Below are 23,843 nucleotides of genomic sequence, written 5' to 3'. Positions count from 1 at the left end.
TAAAAGGAGTAGTGCATTTTTGTAAGTTGTTCATAATGGAAAGATTCTTGATGGATTTGGTTTGTCGGCCGTTAACAATTTTTTATTTGGATGAAAAAAATTATAGTTGATAAAAATTCAATCGTGGGTCAAGATTGATATGCATGAGGAAAGAGAATGGTATTAAAGAAGACGAACAATGTAGGCGAGAGAATAGGAAAAGAGAAAGAAAATCACCTTTTAAACTTTTTTCGTGATATAAATAGTTCAGTTATAGGATAATTGTTGTCAAACCTATAACGGTGATAGTTATATGTAGGTTGATTTAAACAAGATAATTATAATTGTTGAAGCATATTTGATTTTGGTAAATTGTATAAAACTGTTATAGGATTAATTGTAAGACTGTAGTCATTTTGGGAGTATGAAACTTTGAATGAATTATGGACGGATATATTATTTCTAGAAGATATCTTTAGAGGTATAATACTTGTCATTTTTTAATCGAGAGAATGTCACAAATAATTTGATCTGAGACTCAACTTATATAATTTTTTCTTAATAACTTAATTAACTAGATTTTTCGGTATAAATATTTAATTAAATATAAAAAATCGAAAACTAAATTATTCTTAAAGAAATTTAAATAAAATTTACACCCCTCATATATCTGGCAGCTATACTCATTTGTTAATTTAGTGTTAATTTTTTAGTTAAAATAAAAGGTAAAGTAAACAAATGGTCCCGTCAATAAGATATTGTTTTGTTTAGTCCCTTAATTATTAAAAGTTAAAAAATGATCTCTGACTACAGGGAGTTGTTTTGTTCTCAACTATTAAAAGTTATAAAATGATCATCTAACTATTCATTATGTTCTAAACTCGTCATTTTTCGTTAAAGAATTAATGGTCATCTGAGTTGGACGTTAACATGCTGATTGAGATATGATAGTCGTTTGAGATTATGATATCAGATTTTATTATATCTTAGCCAACAAGTTAATGTCCAACTCAGACTGCTTTTAATTTTTAACGGAAAAAGGATGAGTTTGGAACATGATGAATAGTCAAATGATCATTTTGTAACTTTTAAAAATCGATTGATTCAACAAAGCAATTCTATTTAATCGGAGGACTATTTTATAACTTTTAATAGTTATGATACTAATAAAGTAATATCTTATACTCGAAAGATCATTTGCCAACTTTACTCTAAAATATATATAATAAATTATCTCGTTATTAATTAAAATGATATTTCATTCATTTGAGTATGATTCAATATTTTCTTTTTGAATAACCATTGCTTTAACATTTTGTTATTCTTGAGATACTTCTAAATTTCTCATGCTAATCATCTGCATTAGTACAAATAATTATTGATCGATAGACATAATATTTGCAAACAAGATAAAACCGTTTAAAATTATGTAAAGTAAAATATTTTTTTTTTTGGATAATTCAGATTTTATTACCCAATGTCAAAAAGATACAACCAATCAACCAATCAAGAGAAACGACAAAAGGTAAATCAATACAAAAGAGATTGGTTAGACAATATCCCAAGCATTACAAAGCTTTAGATTAGTACTATCAAGTCTATTTATGTTAGTTCCCCTTAGTCTAATTCCAACGACTTCTTTGACATCTTTGAGCAAACCTTCAACCGTTCTATGACGTCCTAGGAAGACCCTCTGATTTCTTTCCTGCCATAGAAAATAGATGCAAGCAGTCCAAGAAATTTTCAAAATGGTGATAAGGAGAGACTTCCCTTTCCATGAAGAAGAAGCCCTTGAAACCATACCATCCCATGATATAATCGATGGCTTCATCCCATTAAGGTTCAAAACAGATTTCCAGAGGTCTGCTGCCATAGGACAATGTAAGAAAAGATGGTCCCTTGTTTCTTGGTTAAAATTGCAGTTTACACAGTGAGCTTCTGAGCAAATTCCCATTTTAATGAGCCGATCTCTAGTAGGCAGCCTGTTGAGAAGAGTCATCCAAGCTATTAAACTATACTTAGGAATATGCAATGGGAACCAAATTAATTTATGCCAATTGACCTTCTGCCCTTTGATTCGAATCATGTCCCAAATATCCTTCAATTGCACAGGAACGGTTGAGGTAATGGAAGATGCTTCAGATCGCAATTTCAGAATCCGTTTAATAGGAAAATATTTATCATCAAATAATAATCAGAGGCGGACCCAGGATAAAAATTCAGGGGTTGCAAGAGCCTCAGGGGTGGCACTTATATTAGGGGTGACACTTGTGGAGGGGTTGCCTGGGATACCCCGGGCACCATGGAGGTCCGTCCTTGGATGAAGGGTTGCCTGGGATACCCCGGGCACCATGGAGGTCCACCCCTAGATGAGGGGTTGCCTGGGATACCCCGGGCACCATGGAGGTCCGCCCTTGATAATAATAAAAATCAAACATATCAAATAATAAATGAAAATTCAACTTGTTCAATACTGATGAAAATGTGTAATACATCTCTTTGTAGTATTAGATCTTAATTATTATCGATATATAATTGTAATATAATTAATCTAAAATAGTAGGTGGAACTTGATATAACTGTAAATAATATTACTATGGTTTTATCTAGGAAAAATCAACGAGATAATGCTCTCAAATTGTTTATTTCACGAAATAATGATATCCCCAGATTAATTGCTCAAATGGAGTGATTTCCACAGTGTTGCCGTAGGTCGCTATGCCATCCGGGCGAGCTTGGAGTGCATGGCAGCATGGCAACGTGGCATGGGTCTGGGTGGCAGCATGGCAACGTTGGGTAGGTCGCCAGGGCATCCCAGCGACATTGTTGGTCGCCAAGGGATCCCAACGACCTATGCCTTCTTTGCATGGCCCGAGCTCTCACGTGCTCTGCTGTCGCTGCTCCTCTGCTCCCATGCAACGTGAATTCAGCTGCATTATTGCAGCACTTATTGCTGCATTATTGCAGCCCGTGAACGTGAATGACTCGACGACCTATAATTGAAGCAGAGTCTGCCCTGTTGTTGTATTATATATTGGATGGATGGGGTTAATGAGTGAAACAATTAAGAGAGAAAGAAAGGGAGAAAATAGGAAAGGAGAAGATAACAGAGAAACGAGGAAGAAGAAGAAAGGGAGAGCACAACATCGAGGTAAGCTTTTTAATTATTTTAAATTATTAGTTTGTTAGTTTATGGTTTAAGTTAAAACAAAATTTTAGTTAATTATTTAATTAGTTTGTTTGATGGTTATATATTAAAAAAATAATTAATTAGTGTGTTAGTTAGTCTAATATTTAATTAGTTTGTAGTTAGTTAAATAGTTAAGTTATATTTTGGTTGCTGAATTTATATTATATAAAAAATAGTTTATTAGTAGTTTAATGTTTTATTATAATAAAAAATAGCTTATTAGTTTAAGTTATATAAAAGAATAATTATTTAAATTAGTTTATTGTTATAAATTATTAGTTTATTAGTTTATTATTATAAATTAGGGTAAAAAATAGTTAATTAGTTTTTTGTTTAAGTTATATCATATAGAAATAAAAAAATATTTAATTAGTATGTTTGATAGTTACATATTAATAAAAATAATTAGTTAGTTTGTTAGTCGTTAGTTATATATAAAAAAGTATTTAATTAGTTTGTGTTAGTTAAATAGTTAAGTTATATTTGTTTGTTGAATTTATATTATATAAAAAATTAGTTAATTAGTTTTTTAGTTTAAGTTATATTAAAGAATAGTTTATTAGTTAAAGTTATATTAAAGAATAGTTAAAGTTATATTAAAGAATAGTTTAATAGTTGTTTAAGGAAAAATTTATATTTAACTTATATTTTAAAAAGTTTAGTTTGTTAGTTTATTATTTTAATATATTATAAGTTATTATAATAATTTTTTTGTTGTGTTGTAAAATAGTTAGTTAGTTAGATTATATTAAATGATTTTTTAAATATTGTTGTTTAACTTTTTTTTACAGATTCATTCAAATGGCTGATCAAATTTCACTGCTGAGACTTGACAATGAACATATTTCAAGTCATTTGGGAATAATAGTAGATAATATATTTGTTTAATGAATTATAATTAAAAAATATTTGAATATTATTTTATGATTATGATAAATTTTTTGAAATATTTAATCGCAGGAGGACGAGCAGCGAGTCCTTCGTCTTCGGCTACATAAAGTGCCCAAGCCACACCCATTGATAGAAGAAAACTTGTAAGAGGCTGGATTTTGGTATATAACATTTGTGCGAGACTACAAGTTGGTCCCAGGTTTGATCAGTGTGATGATTGAACGTTGGAGACTAGAAACGCACACGTTTCATTTACCGTGTGGCGAATGCACGATAACTCTGGAGGATGTGGCAATGCAACTCGGGGTCCAAACAAATGGGATGCTGGTGGTAATGTCACATGAGTTTAATAATGTGGCACAACTTTGCAGCTTGTTTCTTGGGAAAGCGCCCGTACCACTAGAATGTAGAGGGTGGCGTGTGAGGTTGTCATGGTTGAAGAATGAATTTCATCTTCAATCAAATAGTACGGAGCACGAAATTATATATGCAACACGAACATATATATTACAGTTGATTGGGGGAATTTTGATGCATGATAAATCCGATAGTTATGTTCACACTCAGCATCTTCTTTTTTTAACAAATTTTGAGAATTGTAGGAAATATAGCTGGGGATCAGCGATATTGGCGTTATTGTATCGTGAGATATGCAAGGCGTCATTAGTCGTGAATGATAATAATACAGCAGAAATCGGTGGATGTCTGTTGCTGCTACAATCATGGGCTTGGCATAGACTTCCATTTTTGACACTGATTAGTCGGACTACGGTTGATTTTCCACTTGCCGGAAGGTAATATGAATCCTCTATTTTAATATAAAACATTAATTAGAAAATATTTATTTTGATTAAAATTATTGAATAAAATGGTCATATTTTTGTTTTGATTGATATACTGATGGAGGCATAAAATTGAAGGCACGGGGTTGGTGCACAACAACATTAAAGTGTTTAGGCTGAAGATCGACATTAAGGCCAAAAAGGAGGTATGTATAATCTGTTATTTTTAATTAATATTTAAATTAAATATATTATTTTATTTAAATCAATTTTTTTTGTAATTTTATAGTTTAATTGGAGACCATACATGAATAAAGAAATTTTTGCGTTGATATCGCACGATATTTTAGATGGGTTTCAATATTGGTGTGTTGTTACACCATTGATCAATTTTGCTTTTGTTGAGATCCAATTTGGGGATAAAGTGCTGAGGCAATTCCACTTCCACCAACCTATTCCGCGGAGTCCATGGGATCATGACCTCCTCCAAAACTTAGATGGTCGTCGTCAGGTGAATTGGGTTGAGACGCATGACGACCTGCACAGATTTGATGGTCGTCGTAAAGAAGGCGTTAATTGGGTTGAGAAGCATGCAACCTACATTAATGCTTGGAACAATAGGGCTTCATTCATGCCAACTCTTGACGCCATTCAAGACGACTACTTTAATTTTGAGACTTCGACTTACCTTGCTTATTTTTGGGATAATGGAAAGTCGTTCCTCACAACAATGGTAGAGAGGCGACAATTTTTGAAGTTTAAGAAAAGATTTGGTAAAGCTGGATACTCTCTACCGAGTGGGAGTGGGAGTTCATATCAACAGCCTGAAGTGGAAATGATCGATGTGGATAATAGCGCACCACAACCATTCGGCGATGCGGGCTTGTTGTATCACGCAGTTGATGATTCTACTGTCCCGGCATACATACCAGAGTTTGTGCAGCCTGAGGCACCCATCTATTCTACTATGTTTTCGTCGACGTATGACTTTGAACACATGGCAGTTCAAATGCCCACAATGAATGAGGAGGATGGGTACCATACTCCCGAGCAACCGCAACGGCCACAACGTATCAGACGTCCGCCCCGAAATTATCATTCAACAACACCTCGGCATTGACAACAATTGTAAACTCGTTTGCTATTTGTTACAAATTATATATTGAAATTAGACTTGGTTTTTTAACCTTAACAATGATTTTTAGTATCAAATCATTATTATAATTTCATTACTAGTAATCATTAGTAAATAATTAGTATCAAATAATTAAATATTAATAATAAATCATTATTAATAATAAATCATTATTAATAATAATTACTAAATCATTAGTATTAAATCATTAAATATTTAAAAATCATTAATAAATTCTACTATGTATAAATTTGAATTCGAGTAGATTGGTCAGAAAGAAATCCCAAGCCTCTGTTGTCTCTCCCTCAACAATGGTGAATGCAATTGGGAAGATATTCCGCTCACCATCTTGAGCAACTGCCATCAAAAGTACATGCCTATATTGACCAACAACCACGTACCATCTACTTGGATCATATGTTTGCAAAATGGAAATCCTTCAATACATGCCTTGAATGCCCAAAATAGTCTATGAAATATTTTCTTCCCTGCCAGAAGTTGACCTTCTTCATCATATGCGGCCATGGTTTGAGACTTCACTATGGTTCCTGGTATAAATCGCTTCATTGATTGTAGCAAATGTGGTAGCTCATTGTACGATGTATCCCAATCTCCATACGTCAGCTTCATTGCCTTCATCTTCGCATTCCACACCTTGCCATATTTTACTTGATATCCAAATTGGCTTCGAATAGATGTAACTAACACTGAACAAGATATCCTTGGATCCTTTTCAACTATCGCCTTCACGTATTCGCATATTACATCGGAGTCCAATAGTCGGTGGTCTTGTTCGATGGAGTTTCACAAACATGTGTGCGGACCATTGTACCTCGTGATGACCCAAACATCGTGCCTTTGATTTTTCAACACTCTGATCTTCCACTTGCACTCTGGGCCATATTTTACACACTTCGAGTATAGGGTTTTCTGGTTGGACTCTGCAACATGGACATCAACATGGCATTTGATGCAGTATTCTTTAATCGCCAGGGTAGCTTCATGTTTTCCTCTGAATTGCACCCCCACTGAAAATTCACCAGAATTATCGAATGATTCAGTCATTTGGTACAGAGGTAAATGTGGCATGTATGGGAATTCAGGTGCCATCATCGTGTCATAGTTTATCTCGTACATGTGAGGAGTAGCTTCATACGATGTCGAAACTTCATCAATTGCACCTCCACCGAAAATATTTTCATCGTCGCCCAAAATGGGTTCTTCGGTTTCTTCATCTTCGCTTGAATCATCATGAATTTCTCCCCATCGATTTTCAACATCAATATCAACAACCAATTCTGATATGTTTCTCGTCTCATACTCTGCTGCTGCAAATGTCCCTCCGACTTCATTTACACTTTCCAATAGTGCCATAAAACTGTTCCGGAACCTGTATGTCGGCTCCTCAAACTGACTATATAAAGCCATTTCAGATGGATTTTGAGACACATCTCTTGATGACCCAGGAACATCACATATGTTACGCACATCAACAAATAACTCAATAACTGCTATATTGGTTGACTCATGTAATCCAACCATGGTTCCAATATCATATTCTTCAAGTGGAACTGCATCATATCTGACTGGGTTGGGGGCATACCATAAACCTATACCTCAAACCATCAACTGCAGCTCGAATTTTTCTTTCTATCTTATGCTTCATTTCTATAAATGTGATGTCTCTTTTGAACATCATATTTATTGGTTTTTCAGACTAAAAAATTACTCCGACCTCATTTTCCATAATCTGTCCATTATAATGGACAATCGTGAAAAACTTATTGCTCATTTTCTCTACAAATAAAAAAATAAATAAATTTAGATTACAAAATTAGATAAGATAATTTCATCAATCATTTAGTAATGATTACTAATAATAATGATTAGTTTGATAATATTTTTATTTTTTTAAATATCAAACAAATTTGTTAATAATTGTTATAAAATTTAAGATTATATAATCTAATATAAATTAAACAAAATATTCTTTTTAAAACAACACTAAATATTTTTAAACACAATATTTTTTTAAACTATAATAAATTAAACAAATTAATTTTATATAATCTAATATAAAATAAACACTAAATATTTTTAAACACAATATTTTTTTAAACGGGAATAGATTAAACAAATTAATTTTATGTACTCTAATATAAACTAACTAATTTACACATACACAACAACAAAAAATGAACAACAAAAAATAATAAATTACCCCGTATTTATTCCTTCTTCCTTTCCTTTCCTTTCCTTTCTTGTTTTTTTTCTTCGAATCAATATGTACGTGTGAAAATGTTGTGGAATAATGCCTTGTACGTGTAAAAAAATTATATATTAGATACTAATAAACTATTTCTTTATTATAATATATAATTTAGTTAAAATAACAAACTAATTAAGCACTAATTAACTTTTTTAATATTTTAACTTAAACTTCAACAAACAACCTAATATACGTTTAAACACACTAACAAATTAATTAAATATTTTTTTACATTTAATAACTTAAACTAAGAAACAAATTAACTATTTTTTTTATAAAATCTAATATATAACTTAAACTAACAAATTAATATAATATAACTTAAACTAACAAACTAATAATTTATACTAACAAACTAATTAACAAAATTAAACCTTAAACCCTAAACCCTAAACCCTAACAAACTAATTATTTCATATTAATAAACTAAATTAAACAATTAAAAATTACCTCACGAACGATGTTTGAGCCTTTATCTCCATTTCTTCTTCTTCTTTTCCTTTCTCTTGCCAAATTTTATTTCTTTCTTATGATTCTAACCCTAAACTCCTCATATTCAATATATAATGATCTTTGCACGGTTGGTAAGCTGCAATCAATTTGAGCTGTATAATTCACGTTGAATGCTGTAAATTTTTCAACCGTTGAACGCTGCAATAATACAACACTAATTGCTGCATGCAGTAGCTGATTTTACGTTGCACCAATGCAGCTATGATAACAAGAGGGGACAATCTCGAAGCTATGGCAAGAGGGAGCAGCTATGGCTCGAAGCTAGGGCACGAAGCTATGACACTTTGCAGCTCAAATCATGCTGCAATAATGCATCTATTACAGCTGCATGCATGAGGTCTCCTGAGCAAGTCCTAAGCAAGTCTCCTGAGCAGTTTCAAGAGGAATCTCGTGAGGAGCAGGATGAATAGGTTCGCCTGAGCAACTGCAAGAGGAATCACACGCGAGGAGAGGACTGTATGGTGACCTACAAGGTCGCCCAGAGTGCTTGGCGATCTACAAGGTCGCCTGGAGTACTTGGCGACCTATGCTTGGTACGTGCATGTACCATGCAACACGTTCATTCACGTGGCCACGTTGCCATGCTGCCACCCAGACCCATGCCACGTTGCCATGCACAGCCATGCAGAGACTCCAAGCTCTCCCGGATGCCATGGCGACCTCCAAGGTTGCCCGGATGGCATGGCGACCTACGGCAACACTGTGGAAATCACTCCATTTGAGCAATTAATCTGGGGAGATCATTATTTCGTGAAATAAACAATTTGAGAGCATTATCTCGTTGATTTTGCCTATTTTTAACTATATTTTTTTATTTTAATATAAAAGTTAGTATAATATTTATTTTTAATATCAATTTAATAATAAATTGGACAATAAAAAAATAAAAAGATAATTTTATCAATTCAAAAGTTTTTTTCTAGGATTTATCATTTTGGGCATAGCTTATAGAATACATGGTAGATTCAAAAATATTTTTTAACGTTGATACATATGTATTAATAATATAATTTTTCGTATAGGGACGGCCACAAATAAAATTTCAAGGTGGAACACCTTTAGTAAAATGAATAATGAACATAAATAAATTCGAATTTCAAGTTAGACACATACTCATACTAGTGGTGCATACATCCGCCACTGTACATACATAAAGAACTCAAACAATAAAACAGTTTTTTTCCTTTTCTGGGAAAGGGTTTGAAATTAGGAAGGTGCTATCGGTTGAGTATTTGGAAAATGGAGGAAGGGGTGGCTTGTATTTTAGTATAATATGTAACGTAATGCATGCGATTGGACAGCAATAAAATATTACAGTGTGATTATCAGTTTAACCATGTAAGCTTTGTTTCTTTGCGGGATGTTTCTCAATTTTGGACCATCTCATCTCTCTCTTTTACTTCCTTTTCAACAAGTTTCCATGGAGATGAGGATATAAAGAGAGCAAAGAAAAAAGATGATAGAAAAGCTGAATGTTTAAAGCCTTCAAAAGAAAGAAAGAAAAGTGCTTTTGATTTCTTTTATTTTCCTTCCTCTAATTATATCTCTCTTTCATCGTCTACTGGCATCAGATCAGCAGCTTTGCTCCATGTTGGCCAATAACTCTTCTTCCTCACTTCCTAAGAGGAAAAGAAGACCAGCAGGAACGCCTGGTACGTGTAAAACAGTAAAAGTGCACTGTTTCTTTAATCCAAAAGTGAATTGGCTTTGTGTTTTCTAATTGGAATGTGCAAATTTGGGAGATGTTAGATCCAGATGCTGAAGTGGTATCTCTGTCGGCCAAGGCACTACTGGAATCGGATCGTTTCTTTTGTGAGATTTGCAACACAGGGTTCCAAGGGACCAAAACCTGCAGATGCACAGGCGGCGGCACAAGGTCCCGTGGAAGCTGCTCAAGAGGGAAACGCCCGTGGCGAGGAAGCGAGTGTTCGTTTGCCCCGAGCCGAGTTGCCTGCACCACGACCCTTGCCATGCACTAGGCGATTTGGTGGGGATCAAGAAACACTTCAGGCGGAAACATAGCGATCACAAGCAATGGGTGTGCGAGAAATGCTCCAAGGGATATGCTGTTCAGTCGGATTACAAGGCACATCTTAAAACCTGTGGAACCCGAGGCCATTCTTGCGACTGCGGCAGAGTTTTCTCAAGGTTTTAGTTACTTATCCATTCACATCAACAGTGTTTTAGATTTATCCCTGTGCCCCTGCTGTTCATCTTCTTGTTATACTTTAGGAGGACACCTCCGAAAATTGTCATTAACTAAGGTTTCTGGATAGATATCTGCACCCATCGGAGTCTCCAAGGATTCCATACCCTCCTAAACTAGAAATATCATAGCTTCGATTCAGTTACGGTGCATAAATAAGATTTTTAACAGGTCCACATGATTTACCATAATAAAATCAAATCTAAAATCTAACAATTAGATCTATTTAATCCGTTACCCTATGATCTTATGCCACAAGCTAGTTTATGTACTTACTGTCCATCCACCTGAATTAAAAGGGTGAACCACCAAGCCAACGCAATTCAGTAGTTACCATCAACACTTCTCCTTTGAATATTTCCTCTCCTACATACAATCATAGCAGTTTAACTATATATATAATATATATATATGTCATTGATTTGCTATGCATTTTTGTAGGGTTGAGAGTTTCATTGAACATCAAGATGCTTGCAAAATGAGCCGTAGCCGGCCAGAATCACAAGCAGTGCGGCCGCCTTGCTTGTCGCGAACAGCTTCAAGCCCTAATCCGTCTAGGGAAACCAATTTCAGTACAGTTCCATGGCCTAGTTTGGAGTTGGCAAAGACAACAGGTACCATGTTGTTGAGCCCTACAAAACATAATTCCCCTAACAATGCACAATACCACATTGGACCTTCAACTCTTAACCACATCAAACCCCACTGAGGTCTCGGTTTGCCCTAATGACCATGAAAATCATTCGATCCATTACACCACCATTCTTCAAATCACTTGCCATGCTTGCAAGCAGAGGTTTCAAGCAACAACAACGACATCAACGCCTCCCGAAGAGAACTCACTTGTGAGTTACATTTCGTCAGCCATAACAGAAGGTGAAGTTGACAACGATAGTCGAACAAATCTAACAAAACCTGCAAACGTATAAACCTAAATATATATACCACAAATGTTTGTTTTCTGGTGAAAGTGTTGTATCCTGCAATTTGTGTGATGTAATTTGTTCATTAATTTGGTTCAATGGAAAGATATAATGATGGGTTTTGTTGATCATTTAATATTAAAGATGGTGTGTTTGTGTAGTGAAGTGTTATATCATTTAATATGCAAGAACTGTTAGGTTTTCGTTCTGGAGAGTGTGGACTATTACAATGAACAAAGGACAGACACATAAAAACAGTGGTGGATTTATGCTTTACTCCGAGTGGACATGTGTTTTGAAATTCGAATTTTCTTTGATTAATCATTTACTTTATTAATTAAGTTTATTTTAAAATTTATTTATATTTATTTCGTATAAAACCTTTTTGTTATTAATATATATATATATATTTATCTTTAAAAATATTTCTAGATCCGACGTTATTTAAAAATAAATTTTACTTTGGATTTTGTGTTTGGACTATTTGGAGATGTTTGTACCATGAAGAAGTCAGAAAATGATGGTGAGGTTGGCCTTCCCTTTCTGTGCTAAACCATAGTACTCACAGGTGTCTAATTTATAACCTAAAATCTCTCATAAATATCAATAGAAAGCAAGGCATCAGAAGGTACCTAAAAAAAATCTATTAATTTTTTTAGAAGGTTTTTTCATATTCGAGGAATTTTTAGCGTTTGTTCAAAAATTTAAATAATAAAAAATATTATCTAGAAAATATGAATAACATACCTTAAAATTAATTTCATCGGATAATCATCGAATTATTTACATATCAAATCTTTATATAAATTTTCTTCATTTATGAGTTTCTTAAAAAATCAATCTAAAAAAAAGAGCAAAAAATGAAATGCGAACATTTTAATATCAACCTTCTTGTAAATGATGATCGATGGCTAACAACAATTGAAAGCGTCGTTGCGCTTGCTTGATGGGCTTAGCATCTGGTTTGATATTAAACCTGTGGACGGCCAACGATAGCCAAAAAGTTTGATGTCTCAAACTAAAGCATTTTCAAGATTAATATTAAAAAATCAATATACAAATTAAAGATTATATGATCCTTGTTTGATATCAACATGTCCAGTCAAGACGAGGTTGTCTTGGTCACGTCATTACATTTACGAAAACTGTCATTTATATCGTTATTGTTTTGAATTAATTATCCAATGATATAATTGAAGAAAAGAAATGAAACTTTAACACTATAATTATATTAATCTAAAATTAAATAGTAAAATCGTTTAAAAAAGTAAATTTTAGTGATATTTGAATTAGATTAAAAGATTAAATAGTAAAATAGTTTAAAAATTTATAATCAAGCCGAGCGCAAGAGACAGAGAAGAGAAGAATCTGATGGTTCCTTGTTTTGTTCTTAAATGCAAAAAAATGACATGTTTTTCAGTGCAACAGCATGAGTTGTAAGCAGGCGGTCTGAAAGTGGCAGGTGGGGCAATCGATTTTTTAAAATTTCAAATTCTTTTTATATTTTAGAGTTTTATATGTATTTTTTTATTAATAATTGTTTTTATCTTTTAAATTTTTTATAATTTTATTTATCTTTAAGATTTTATAAATTTATTGTCGTCTTTGATTACAAGGATTAATGGAAGACTCAGTCCTCCCTCTCATTGTCTGCAGACAAACTTGATTCACTCACTACTCTCCGATACATCACTTTCTCCTTGGAATCACCGCTTCGGGATTGTACAGAATAAACCATTTTTGCAGGCACCATCCAAACTCCATTTATTGTTGCTCATCGAGTTGTTTTTATTAAAATAATGAATCAATTCCATTATCATCTTAATTACCAAGTTAACTGTGGAAGATGATCCAACTGATTACCCTCTTTTCAGGCAAAGACTAATACCCCACTGTTATAGACATAACCCTAATTTGAATCTTGCCATTTTTGTCAGGACATTGCTTTATTGAGTCCTCTATTATATGATGTTATTTTATTAATTTTTTAATATTAAAAGTTATAAAATGATTATCTAACTATTTATATGTTCTAAACTTATCATTTTTTATTAAAAAATTGAGAGCCGACTGAGCTAGACGTTAACATGCTTATTGAATATAAAAAAATTATATTATAATGATGTTTCTTGACACCGTTGTTGTTTTCAAATACTGACTTGACAATATAATATAAATAGAGAGTCGATCCACAAAATACAATTTAGATGATTCTGAATTAAGATTTTATCATATCTGTAACATCCCAAAAGCCGGGTCAGTGACTAAAATGTAAAATTTGGAAACCTTGTGCTCAATTCCGAAATAAGCTAAAAGTTCAGGGACTTAAGTAAAGGATTTTTTTGGATTAAATAGTAAAGATAGATTAACTAAAGGGGTAAAATGGTCTTTTCATAGGAAAGATTTTTATTCTCCCTTTTTGAGTAATATAAACGTGGGAAATGTGAGAAACATCCAGAGTTTCTCTTTCCTTTCTTCTTCATACGTGGGAGAGCAAGGCAAAGGTAAGAGTTTTATTAGTTGATTATTATTTGAATTTTAAGTTTGGTTTTGATCTTTAGTTGATGGATAACATAAGGAAAGCTTGGGTTACGGTAAAATCAAAGAATGGAGGGTTAAGAGAGATTAAAGATTTGGAGTTTTTATATGAAACTTTGGAAAGAATTGATAAGTAGAATTTGAAGTTAAATTTGACTTGTCAATGGTTAAATTAAGAGATTTTGAGTGATAGAATTGGATTTAGAACATATAGAAAATTTGGTATGATTCTTGAAGTACATATGGAAGATAGGATTTTGAGGTTTAAGATGAAATAAATGATTATAGATTGGTTTAAGTATGTGTACTAGAGTTAGAATGAAAAGGGGATGATATAGGAAGTGTTGAGCTAGAAATGAATGATTTTCGAGCTAAAAATATGATTTCTGGGCAAGGGGAATCGGTACCCATTCAAGGGGAACCGATACCCCTTCAAACGAACAAAAATTTCCAGAATGTCATGAGGGAATCGATACCCCCATAGTAGGGAACCGATTCCCCCTAAAGGAAAATTGTAAATATTGGTGTAATAGTTTGTTTAGTTGCTAGTACCAATTACAGGTGTAGGTATCTAATGATTGCCTCAAAATGTACATTTATGTAGATTCTGTGCGTAAAGTATTCCGGAACATTTGACAAGTAAGATCGATCAAGGGAAAGATAAGAGATTGGAATTGACTAGTGAGACCAAGGTGAGTGCATAGTGATATGTAGTGTTTAATGGAATAAGACTTGCGATGAGTCAATTTTCTAGAGTAATATGCATGAAGTCATGGACATGATTATGTGTTGTTATATTATATGTGATTATCTGTAATACATTGATTGTAGTATGCATGACTAAAGATAATGATATGCTTTGTATATGTTATGTGATTATGAATAGGTAGAAAGGAAACAAATGATGATATAAAAATCTATTATAAGATATATGATATGAAAATATGATAGTGAGCTATGTGAGATATGAATATAAAATCATATGAGAAGTGAAAAGAATTACATGAAAATAGACTAAGTGATTACATGTATATGTGAAAGAAGTTATATGATACGATCTATGTGATTACATGCAACATATGATATTAGATATATGTTTACACATACATGTGGTATGTGATAGAAGAGAATGACATGTGATTATAAGATCAATGATACACGTACCTGTGATACGTGACTGAAAGGAAAGATATGTGTTTATAAGAGAAAGAATATGAATAGTAATGTGAACTGTTAAAATAATGCCCATGTTATGTGATATGAGAGCTAGGGTATAGTTGGCATGCCAAGTGTCGAGGTTTACCTGTCTTTCGAGACATATGGACAGTATACCTATGTTCTAAGGAACATATGGACAGTTTACCGAGGATCTTTATGGCCTGGACAGTTACCGAGGATCTTTAGACCTCTGGATAGTTACCGGGGTCTTTGTGACCTCTGGATAGGTCCTTCGGGACATTTTATGAGCTGTAGTGACAGCATAATAGTGCACAACCTCAATGTACTCACATACCTTAAGTTCTCAACAATGTACATGGGCTAATAAAGAGATTTAATAAGTATATTGAATATGATATGTATATGCGATTTGTTATGTAATAGATCACAGGATTTATGTAAGGATGTTAAATTGCAAGGATATATGTACATGTGAGTATATTTATAGAAATTTCATGATGAGTATATGGTAAGTTAAAGGGATTAATGATAGTATTCACAGATGTATGCCTTTTATTTATAAGAAATGATATATGGTTATATTATATGATTTATATGCCTCACTAAGTCATCGACTTAGCGTGTGATTGTTTCACACGTAGGTATGGAAAGCGAAAAGAGAAATAAAGAGGAACAAGACAGGTCAGTTACTTCTTACCGAAGATCAGATCAGAAAAGATCTCTTGAATTAGATGTATTCTGTACATTGCAAATAGTTGGCATGTAATTAATGTTTTTGAATTGTATATGCTCTGATAGGTTTTATCAAAACATTTAAGCTCTGAATAGTTCTGGAAATATTTTGAATGAGTTACATGTACAAAAGTTTTAAATTACTCACTATTTTATACGAATAAATGTTTGAAAAGTCAATGTGACACTTCGGACTCGTATCCGGGTCAGATACTGGTTGGGGGTGTTACAATATCTCAATCAACTTGTTAACATTTAGCTCAGACAGTCGCCAATGTTTTAGTGAAAAAGGATCAGTTTAGAACATATAAATAGTCTGGTGACCATTTTATGTCTTTAAATAACGAGGGTCTCATAGTATCCTACAGTCGGAAAACCATTTTATAACTTTTAATAGTTGAATGACTCAACAAAGAAGTACCATATAATTAGGGGACCATTTATGTGCTTTACATTATATATATATATATGCTCATTCAGTATAAACGTATAATTTTTTGTCAGAGATGATGAATTTATAATATTTTAGAGAAATGAGTATATATTATCAAAAGAAAATATAAAAAAATATTTAAAATATATGAGAATTCAAAATTTTCAAAAAGATAACGGTGCTCGCTAATCCTCTCGATCCATCCTTGTGCGCAAGAGTTGTCATTACTCAAATACAAGAATGGTGCATGGGCTAGAAATTTCATGTAGATAGAGTTTCAAACTCCAAAGACAATAAGCCAATTAAACAGACTCCAAATATTATTCTTTATCTGCTTGTGCTTACAATTGTAGTCTCTTTTGTTTCAATGACCTTCCAAAATTTGATCTCCAAGCTCATATTCATCTCCATTTTAAACGATAAAAAAATGATAATAATGTGTTGCTAGATCATTTCTCTCGGTCTTGATCGAGAGGTCTTATAGTGACCCTTAATGTTGGGATGCGAGATTCTGAAGACCTTATGTTCAAAAATACTCTTTTGAAGGCCACAACTGCGAAGACTTCTCTAGAAGTCTTGACATACGAAAATGGTAAACTAAGCTATAAGTGGCAACAGGTGGCCTGAACTAGCATGATTATTAAAGGTACCACATAGATGTTAATAGAACACCAAGGCTTCCATGAACTGACAAAAGCTATCCACAACAAACACTAATCATCTATTGCGATGTTGGGGACCCTTCATTTTCGGCAGCTTTTGATCCATCACCCTTAGAAATCACACACAAAGTTGAACAGTGATGGTTCATGAAACAAACCATGTGAGTGGGGAGTGGGGGACTTGCACCTTTAAATCTAAAAAAGAAAAAGAGAAGGTGCCCTGAGCTAGTCCTTAAGTCAAAGCATCATATCTAGAAAGATAGAAAAAATGCACTTTGCTTTGTAAAAGATAGTATGCTTGCATGATGATCTATGCGGTATTCTATTCAAATTATAAAAGACAATGTGCTTTATAAAAGAAAATTATATAGCACTTATAATCTGAATTAAGAAATCAATTGATCATATATTAGTGGTTAAAAAAGGATAAATTATACCCATGACCTCTTAATTATTGACAAATTCTAATATGACCATTGATCTTTCAATTTTGTTAATTAGATTACTTAATTGTTTAAATGATATAGCCTTTAACATTTAACAAAACAGACGGTTAAAAATTTCAGTATAATTATACATTTAGTCTATATTGCTTATACATTCTATCAATTAGGTTCTAATTTTAATTTAATCATCTGATCACACTGTAACACATGTAACCGTCCGATTGGAAGAAAATAAATGTAACAAAAATAAAAGAGGGGGATTCAAACCTGTTCTGCTTGGGAAACCAAGCACATTGTATAGTAACCTTTAGAACTCAACTTAAATTCATAACCTTTTATATATTTTAAATTAATATCTTAATTTTAAAATAGATTTTATTTTTATCTTTAAAAATGTTACCTTGACTAATCAAAACTTGATCGATGCCGAATATGAACTAAATCGGATTAATAATCACTTAAACATTTATCAAACTCACATTTGAGGATTAAATTATTAAATATATTAAATATGGACTTTAGAGCATTATATTTCATTCAAAAGAGATAAAAATGTAATTATACCAATGTGAGTTTGTGAGTTTCGAAACGCACCCTTCACCTTTATGAAAATTTGACACAATTATATATATTTCATTGAATTCCACTAACTAATTTATTGGAAGAATTAACTTGCAAGACATCTACATTTGCTTCTTTTCTAATTTGGTCCTTGAGTTTTCAATTACTACTTTACGGTTTTCAATTTAATCCAAGATTAAACTATAATTTATCTAACTAACCTTAATCGACCATGACACATTTTTCACCTTTTTAAATTAATATTTAAATTGTTTAAAGAATTTTTCAATCATCATATTTGGAAAAAAAATTGGTTAAGAATTACGGGGTGCTATAGATTTTGAGCTCAGGATTTATCTGAAACTGAGCATGGATGGAGAACCATATTTGAGAAAGATTCCAGAGGAATATCTCGCAGCAGAGTTTTGTGTCACTAACACATAACTTCCATTAGAACAGTTGAAATTATACATAATGACAGATTTGTAACCAATACTTTGTGTGTAAAATGAATTTTCCAGCGAATCCCTATCAGAAGTGTATCCGACAATGCCCAGAATCTAATAGGCATGCTGTTTCCCAGTCAAGGACATGTGATCTACAAATTGTCTGAACTCCATTAGAGAAGCCTCGTTGTTTATGGAATATTTGAAGGAATAAATTCTCTCAAGTTTTATCACGTTTAATAAGTTTAGGGTTAGATGCATGCATGAAAACAAGTTATATATTGAAGGAACCGCCCCACATGCAGTTTTAGCATTTTGATCCACTTTTAACATTATTAATATAACATATTAAGTAGTGTTAAACCTTTACTTTCTGAATATTAAGTTTCTTACTTCGAGAAAAATATAAACTAATTTAACCCCAAACATTTGTTGCAGTTCCCAATGATGGAAATGATCTCCTCTGATATGCTTAAAATCCTCTCTGGAACTCGTGATGGTGGGAGTAGTGGCCTATAAACGTATTGGTTTTGAGGCGTTTGTCCTACGCATTGGCATTGATAGTTTCGTGGATGCATGTATTCGGTATATGAATCCAAAGATACAAATTAATATATAAAGATGTTTCAGTCGCTTTTAAAAGATTTGAATTCAAATAGTTGTGTCTGTATACTTAGGTGATTAGGCACAAAAGAAGATGATATTCACTTGTCATTAACCGTACGAGGGAGAGGCGTTAGGGTACTAAGAGGCTGTTGAGACAAAACAACCCAAACTGTTGGATGGTATTTGTGACAATATGCCTTCACTAGAAATGTTTGAGAACAACTTTTTTAGAGTAATGATTGATGAAAATAGTATCTATAATATATGATATAATGTCTTTACTAATAAAAGGTTTAAGTTAATCATCGATAATGGTGAACAGTAAATTAAATACCTTCAAATTTGATCCATCAAATTAAACTTTTTAAAATATCTAAAAATAAAGATAATCGACGAGAGAACTTATTGAATGGTCTCAATGGTTAAAATGAGTGTTATTCTCTCTTGAGGTCTTGGATTCGTTAGCATAATATTTCAAGCACCAACTTGATGACATAATATGAAGGGATATTTGATCCACAAGATACAACTAAAATGATTCTAGGATCATATTTTATCATATATCAGTCAATATAAGTTCGTCTCATACGACTACCATTTTTTAATAGAAAATGATAAGTTTAGAACATATAAATTGTCGGATGACCATTTTATAACTTTTAATAGTTAGAAAACTCAATAAAACAACACTCTACATTCGATGGATCATCTGTGAACTTTACCCTTCTTTTAAAAGAGATATTAAATCAAGTAACACTAGTACTTACTCCAAAATAGTTGTTAATTTGTTACTGTAAAAGACGCCAAGTTTATTAAAAAAAAAGTACACTGATCCTTGTTCTGGAAGAGTATTATATTGTTACAAAATATTGTGAAATAAAGTACAATAAAAAGAGAAACTTTTGAATCCAGCAAAAAGAAAATCATCATGAGGAGTGAATGTTGAAGATGATGATTATAGTTATTGAGGGAGAGCTTCAATCTTTATAGAAGAAAATGAAATAATTTTTTTAAGAAAAAAATTTGCAATACAAAAAGTTGAAGGTGTATAGGACGTGGAGAGGTGAGCAAAATTTAGGGACCCTCGTTACCAATTATCCCACTCGTTCGTAGTTGGAAATCGAAGAATGGTGTGTCAATCGATTATCAAATGTGTAATGTGGAATGTGAAATATTTCGGTTGAACGATGATTGGTGGATAGACGAACAACGAACAAATACTTAATTTTAATTGTAATTAGGATTGTAAAAATGAAAGTACGAGGATGAGATGTAGAAACAGATGCATGATCTTATGCTAAGAGAAAAATTCATAAAATTAAAAAAAATATAAAATATTTAAAATGACAAAAATAATAAAATTTTTAGTGAGACACAACTCACCTAGTCTCCCTTATGTATGCATGGAAGGGATATTCCCAAATGCTAAATGGCAATCCTCCGACACATGAACTGAAACCAGCAAGAAAAGGAACACACTACCTGTGCTGCCTCCATTCCCGTCTAATCCTCTTGTACCCAAATTTAAGCACTTGCTATTTGCTGTCAATTATTGGGGGAATACCGAATACCCATACCGTTCACGGGGCATCCCAGCTTTAAACCATGCTATTTGCTGTATTTCGGATACTCCAAATCCAAAGCTTTTGACATTTTTTTTAAACATTATTAACACATAAAATGAAAGATAGTGTGTTCATGTATCAGGACAATCTCCCATACTTTCAAGTCATTAAAATATTTAATCCCATATTATAATAAATAACACAAAAGATTTCTAAAACAGCCCAAGGTGTTGCGTTGGTTCATAAAATAATACCAACTCAGCTTATCAACTAAACAAAATTCAAAGTTGGCTCTAGGTTTTCACCTCATGGTATCATAGATTGTATCATGCATGCATTTCTCATGTTCACTTTATTGATAATATACACATTCTACAAACGTAACTGTTTGAACTCAAATTCATTATGAAAAAATAATATTTTTTTGTCATTTAGACTGTAGATTGATATGCATATACATTAAGCACACATATGGGTAGTTTCATATATACACGGTGTCGAGAAGAAGCAACAAGTACAAGGAAGAGAGAGAGGAGGGGAGAGATGGAGAAAGAGTACCCAAATGATGTTTACAAGGAGTGCTTGAGAAACCATGCAGCCAGCCTTGGCAGCTACGCCACCGACGGCTGTGGGGAGTTCACCCTCGACGACACCTCTCTCTCAACCCTACAATGCTCCGCATGCGGTTGCCATCGCAACTTCCACCGCAAAGTCACCTACTGCAGCAGCACCAGCGTAGACCGGATCGATTGCGGGGACGACGGCGGCAGCCGAGGAAGACGTCCAATGGTGGCGGAGTACTCGACTGAGGGGAGAAAAAGAGGCGTAAAGAAGCGGTTCCGGACAAAATTCACGGCGGAGCAGAAGGAGAAGATGTTGGGATTCGCAGAGAAACTAGGGTGGAAACTGCAAAGGAGAGAGGAGGAAGACGAAGTGGAGAAATTTTGTAGAGGGATTGGGGTGAGTAGGCAAGTGTTCAAGGTGTGGATGCATAACCATAAGAACTCTTCGGCTGCTTCGTCTACCTGCAATGTATCATCTCTTACAACTCCATAGATCTGATACTCCATTTTCTCTTTGTTTTTGTGAGTTCTCTTTCATTCATGTTTGGTTTCCTAGAAATTAAGCCACCATAACTTTATATATATATATATATATGATCATCCTTGTTTGTTTATTCAAAATTTATGAAGACGCACATTTCCCAGAATCTGAAAAATTTATAATAAATCTAAAGATAATAAACCATAAGCACTTTAATTTGTTATCAAAATAAAAATGAATTATTAAAATTAACCGATTCTGTTTTTAATAAATCTATTTCTTATAAACAGGAATTAAAAATTTAAATGAATGGGAATTGATTAAAATTATTATATTACTTTGTTTTGAGTTGCTCTGTCGTAAAAAATTTGAGTTTTTAGTCTTATTTTTTAAAACTCGGTTTGTTTATAATTAATGGAAATAGAATAAAACGAATAATTATAAAATTATTTTTTGTATTTAAATTAATATTTTTTTTTATTTTTATTTATAATGATTTTGATTGGTTTCAATTAATTGAATGTTACTTTAAGTTAAAAAAAAACTAAGATACTATTTTTTTCAAAAAAAAAGAATTATTTAAATAATTTTTATTTTTAAAATTTTATATCTTTTAAGTAAAATAATTATAAATCGTAAGTTAATTCCGTATTTAATATAGTTTATATTTCTTTACTACACTACGTATAGTAATTTGTTCATTCATTTTTATTATTATGCTCGTGCAGACAAAGAATCAAAATTGAATTGTTATTTTATCTCTTTGATTTTTCTTTTTCATTTCTGTAGGTATAGAATTTTGAATTGGGAATATGAAATAATTCGTGGGTTTTCTTTTTCTGCTTTTTGATGTTTTTTTTAAAAATATTTTTATAATTCAACATGGCGTAATTTTTCTCGTTATTTTTTACTTTTTTGTAATAAACTTTTAGATTGTTTTACGGGTGTTTTTAATTTTAATAGTTTATTTTTATTTTAAAAAAAGAATATAATGTTTTTATTATTTTCTACATCTATTATAAAATATTATTTTTAATTAATAAAATATATAAAAAAACTCAATGATTTTTTTCCGGTTACAAGACAAACTCATTGATTGAGGAAAATTCTATAACACTCGTCAAGCGTAGATGAGCACGATTAAAAATGAATATTATTAAATTAATTTAAAAATAATAAATTATAAAATATTAAATTTATAATTATAAATTAATTAAAAATCTAATTATATTTAAAATTCAATATTTATTAAACATTAATTGTATAGTCTTATTTTAATTATAATTAGATCAAATATTAATTTGAAAAATTTATAACTCTTAATTTATATTCATAGCTTTGAAGTCATTGGTGCTGCCATCGTTGCCGCTACTGGTATCATCTTTTGCCAACGATTGAGTATTTTTCATTCATCCCTCCCGACGTGTCCACCATTCACCGTCATTCGCGCAATCAATCCCTTATATCATAAGTTAAATCCGTATTCAATATAATTTATATTTCTTTATTGCACTACGTATAGTAATTTGTTCATTCATTTTTATTATTATGCTCGAGCAGACAAAAAATTAAATAATTTAAATCTCCTTCTTACTAATAAGAAAACATCTAAAGCTTTACAATCTGTTAACACCAAGTCAGGTGAATATCTTATTTTAATATTTATAATTTTAAAATATATTTTTTATTAAATTAATTGAATGGTCTTTGTATATAAGAGCATGTCCCCCACTTCTTATTGGG

The 23,843-nt window shown here is 32.2% G+C and overlaps 1 protein-coding gene and 1 pseudogene across 1 annotated transcript; both read left to right on the top strand.

Moving 5' to 3' along the window:
• Positions 1-10,184: 10,184 nt before the first annotated feature.
• On the top strand, positions 10,185-22,221 carry LOC120204650 (annotated as a pseudogene).
• Positions 21,586-22,181, top strand: LOC120204570 (zinc-finger homeodomain protein 9-like). The gene has a single exon (XM_039204629.1). The coding sequence runs from the start codon at positions 21,600-21,602 to the stop codon at positions 22,110-22,112; it is 513 nt and encodes a 170-aa protein (XP_039060560.1). The 5' UTR covers positions 21,586-21,599; the 3' UTR covers positions 22,113-22,181.
• Positions 22,222-23,843: the final 1,622 nt, after the last annotated feature.

This window comes from Hibiscus syriacus, unplaced genomic scaffold, assembly GCF_006381635.1.
Source record: "Hibiscus syriacus cultivar Baekdansim isolate YM2019G1 unplaced genomic scaffold, ASM638163v2 tig00011079_pilon, whole genome shotgun sequence".
Classification (NCBI taxonomy): Eukaryota; Viridiplantae; Streptophyta; class Magnoliopsida; order Malvales; family Malvaceae; genus Hibiscus; species Hibiscus syriacus.
This window is presented reverse-complemented; position numbering and strand designations above follow the sequence as displayed.

Coding starts and splice junctions, on each gene's coding strand:
- LOC120204570 (XM_039204629.1), top strand. CDS start 21,600: ATGGAGAAAGAGTACCCAAATGATGTTTACAAGGAGTGCTTGAGAAAC.